The sequence below is a fragment of the Triticum dicoccoides genome, chromosome 2B (assembly GCF_002162155.2).
Source record: "Triticum dicoccoides isolate Atlit2015 ecotype Zavitan chromosome 2B, WEW_v2.0, whole genome shotgun sequence".
Classification (NCBI taxonomy): Eukaryota; Viridiplantae; Streptophyta; class Magnoliopsida; order Poales; family Poaceae; genus Triticum; species Triticum dicoccoides.
The window spans coordinates 535,862,266-535,865,986 of NC_041383.1; the positions used below are offsets into that span (position 1 = coordinate 535,862,266).

At 45.3% G+C, this 3,721-nt stretch overlaps 1 protein-coding gene across 1 annotated transcript in view; it reads right to left on the reverse strand.

Moving 5' to 3' along the window:
* LOC119364695 (DNA-directed RNA polymerases II and IV subunit 5A-like) overlaps nt 1-3,111 on the reverse strand; it is a 9,178-nt gene extending 6,067 nt beyond the window's left edge. The window contains exons 1-4 of the mRNA XM_037630191.1: nt 2,763-3,111; nt 2,516-2,692; nt 2,302-2,415; nt 758-834 (exon numbers count right to left, since the gene is read on the reverse strand). Coding sequence (XP_037486088.1) covers nt 758-834; nt 2,302-2,415; nt 2,516-2,692; nt 2,763-2,963 — 569 coding nt within the window. The 5' untranslated portion in view covers nt 2,964-3,111. The remainder of the gene's footprint in view (nt 1-757; nt 835-2,301; nt 2,416-2,515; nt 2,693-2,762) is intronic.
* Between the last annotated feature and the right edge of the window lie 610 nt (nt 3,112-3,721).

The window sequence follows — 3,721 nt, forward strand, 5'->3', positions numbered from 1 at the left end:
CGGCTAAAAAAATTGTTCGCATTTGCAGGCTTGTTTTCTGGTTTTCTGAAATCTGCGTATAGATATTCTCTGAAGTTAATGGGATTAGGTCTTTCCAGATGCCAATGCTTGAGAATCTCAAGGTTTTACTATCTATTTTAAAGTTTTTTCTTTTTGTAAATTCTGCGTATATCTGTTTTATCTCTACAATTGCACTATTAACAGAAAAAAGGTTCGTTGATCAACTGGGGTGGCGGTAAGGCAAATTAGCTGCAGGTTGGCCACACTGCTGCCAATCTCGTGTTACTGCATCATTTAGCAGATATATGTTGAATGCATAAACCGGCACTCCAGATATCCCACGTTCCTGATGCTCCAGCTTTTCTCTGTTCGTCACATAAACAACGGTACCAGAAGTCATGATCATACCATTCAGATAAATACATGAGCACTAAGTTGAACTCCGCGAATTAGACCGACTATTTCAGGTAGCAAAGAGCTATTTAGCTGTGTCGAAGAAGAAAAAGAAAAACTACTGAAATCTACGTCTAGATGCTAGCTAACAGAGTCATGTCAAATTGACAAGCAGATGTAAAGACAGAGCACTAAGGCGGTTCAGAAAGTACTTCCGTTCCTCGAGAAAACAAGTGTCTACTACTGAGGAGCTAGCATTGGAGGAAGCATTTTAACTGGCAGTGCTTGCAGAACATCTCTGGCCCGTAGTGGAGCTCAGACAACATAGCGATATGTCACATATTTTCCAGCAGTCTCACTGGGCCTGGTGATCTTCACGACCTGTCCACGCCTCATGCCATAGTATCTTGCTATTGGATCCGTATATTGAATGCGAGGCAGCTGCGTCATCACAAGACAGCAAGATCATCAGAACCTAGAGTACCACTATAACAATAAAAGGTAATATCTGCATTTTCTTTACTAGTGCACATACAACATTTCGCCTTATATCATTTATTGGAAGAGCTCCTAGTGTTTTGTCGCAGAAACAAAACAAAGGACATTTGTGCCCAAACTTTTCAAAACGTGCAACCACTACCAAGTGAAAGGGGTAAGCAACACTTAACACTTGACCAATGCAGCTTCCTACTAAGTTAAGAGCATTACGCCTCTTACACTTAACAAACATCCCACAAGAATGAACAAGTACACCGAAACTGATATGAGTGTTGCAAATTCCAGTACACATATCCCTGATGTTATCCAACAGATAAAGTACTGCTGTAGAAAATACACAACAGACCAGTGTCAGTAGCACCCATAGACCACTAACCTATGGGAAACATAATGCTCATATATATAAGAACCCTTAACAACACATTAACTCTGAAAGCAACACATCTGAAGCAGACTATATAGCATCATTCTTTAAGTTCTAAAAAAGTTTCTGATGTGTCCATCCTACTAGCTTATCCCGCTACCACCTGTGTCTCACAATCTCAGCTTTTCACTACAACACCATATTATGTTCATCAAAGTAGCATCTCACCTAAGGTCTTACACATGATCAGTTTGTTGTTAGTCCTGATTCTACACTTGACAATATAGAATACACATGTTTCTAAATTACAACCAACCATAATTGTTGAATCAAAATGACTTAATAAGGGTAATAAACCAACATAACCTAAAAGTTGTCATACCGAAAGTAAATTAACAGCGTTATGCCCAACGCTAGCCAGGATATTCATCCACATACTTATTATCAGAAATGGTTTATCTACTACTCCCTCTGTCCGAAAATAAGTGAAGACATCAGGATATGTATGCCCTAGTAGTTCTGCAAGTAGGGTTATACTCCCTCCTTCATAAAAGTTGTATTAAAGTTGACAAGCTTATTTTGGGACAGAGGGAGCACATGATTGTGTCCTTACTATTGCGTTATTAAGGGATATGATCCTGGTACATGGGGCCTAACAAAACCCTCAGCCTCCTATGTGGCATTACTGACATGCAAAACTGCTGTTTGTCAGGACAAAAAACCAGGTTATGGGATAAAATAAAATGCTCCAGTTGGGATTAAGTGTGAAGGAAATTAGTTTGGTCAATTATAGCTTGAGGAAGTAGAGGGAACCTTTTCTTTCAAATTAATAATGTGTTTTTATCCCAACACAACCATCTGGAATATATGTATATGAAGGTATGCTGGAATACAGGGTCACAGATTATAGCTATAATTGTTTGTTCACAATGATTATTAACGGCTTAATGACTCAAACAGGAATACAGTTCACATAATGACATGCTTGCATCGATTAGAATAGCAGGTCAGTTACAGTGAGCGAAGGATTGGCAAATTTGTATGACCTGAGTTTCTTTCACGGTGTATTTCTCCAGCAGCGTCTTCTTCTGCTCCTGTGTGAGGAGCACGTGCTCGGGGACCAGATCGTGATTCTTAATGTTTATAAGAAGCTCCCCTTCCTGCAGGACAGGGGTACATTAAACGTCAGCCACTGGATCCCATGGCGAGAGACACTGGATATTAGTCATACGAGCACGAGGCATGGATGTAGAGCGCGACCTGGAAGACCTGGAGCCGGAATGTAGAGGTTTCGACCAGTTTGTTGCGGGCAAAGGCGGTCAGCGCCTGCTGCACGACGAGTATGCCATTGCTGACCTTCTCCTGCACCATCTTCTGGACGTAGCTGGTGACCGCCTTCGTGCCGGGCTTGGGCTCGTTCGGGAAGAAGACGTAGATCTGGAGGGGCATTGCCAACACCGTCAATCAGCCGACGCAGTAGCTAGTACGGAAATCGTCGGGGACGCACCTGGTCGTCGGGGTTGTCCTTCTTGGCGCGGTTGATGACGAGGTCGTCGCGGCGCACGGGGTCGCCGTAGCGCCCGACGAACTCGCCCATGGTCAGGTCGACGTCGGCGTCCAGCACCAGGTACCCGCGGTCCCGCAGCATCTGCATCACCGTGCGCCGGACGCGGAACAGCCGGCTCGCCTCCCCCTCTGCCGCCGCCATCTCTTCGCCGATCGCCCGCGCGAATTTTTCGCCCGCCTTTGGAGGAGGAAGGGCCGGCGGCACCGGAGGTAGGGGTTTGGGAGGAAGGAGACACCGGCACCGAGTGGCGAGGATTGAGGAAGAAGGGTCGGTTGGAGCCGGACCCCGAGACCGAGCTACGGGTCGTTCGCTTCGGTTCGGTCCTCTGTTTTTTTTTTTTGAGTCCATGTTCGGTCCTCTGTTTTTTTTTTATGAATCTCGCTGACTTTATTCAAAGAAATAGTCATAGGTACACATGTTGGGTCATGAGGTGTGCCCAACCAAACATGACGCCCTATACCTAGCTTACAAACATATTTAGCGAGATTGTGAGCCTCAAAATTAAAGTTTCTTCGCTCGTGAACAAAAGAGCAAGAGCTAAAATTATTACAATGACTCAATATTTCATGGACAATAGATGCATTTGGGCCTCCGGTGCCCCGGTTGATGTCGTTTACCACCTCCTTGGAATCCAAAGCCACATATATGTTTCTTACCGTCAGGTCGTAGGCGAGTGCTAGTGCATCCCGACAAGCATATATGTCTCCAGAAAAAGAGGATCCCGCATGTGGCGAAAAAGCACCACCGACGATCTCAAATAGACTCCTTCCTGGTCACGGCATAGAACGGCGACCGCTCCCCCGCTACCTCGCCTTGCCACTTCCCCATCTACGTTGATCTTCACGTTGCCACCCGGCGGATGAAGCAATGGCCGTTGCTGGGCTGGTGTAGTAGGACCT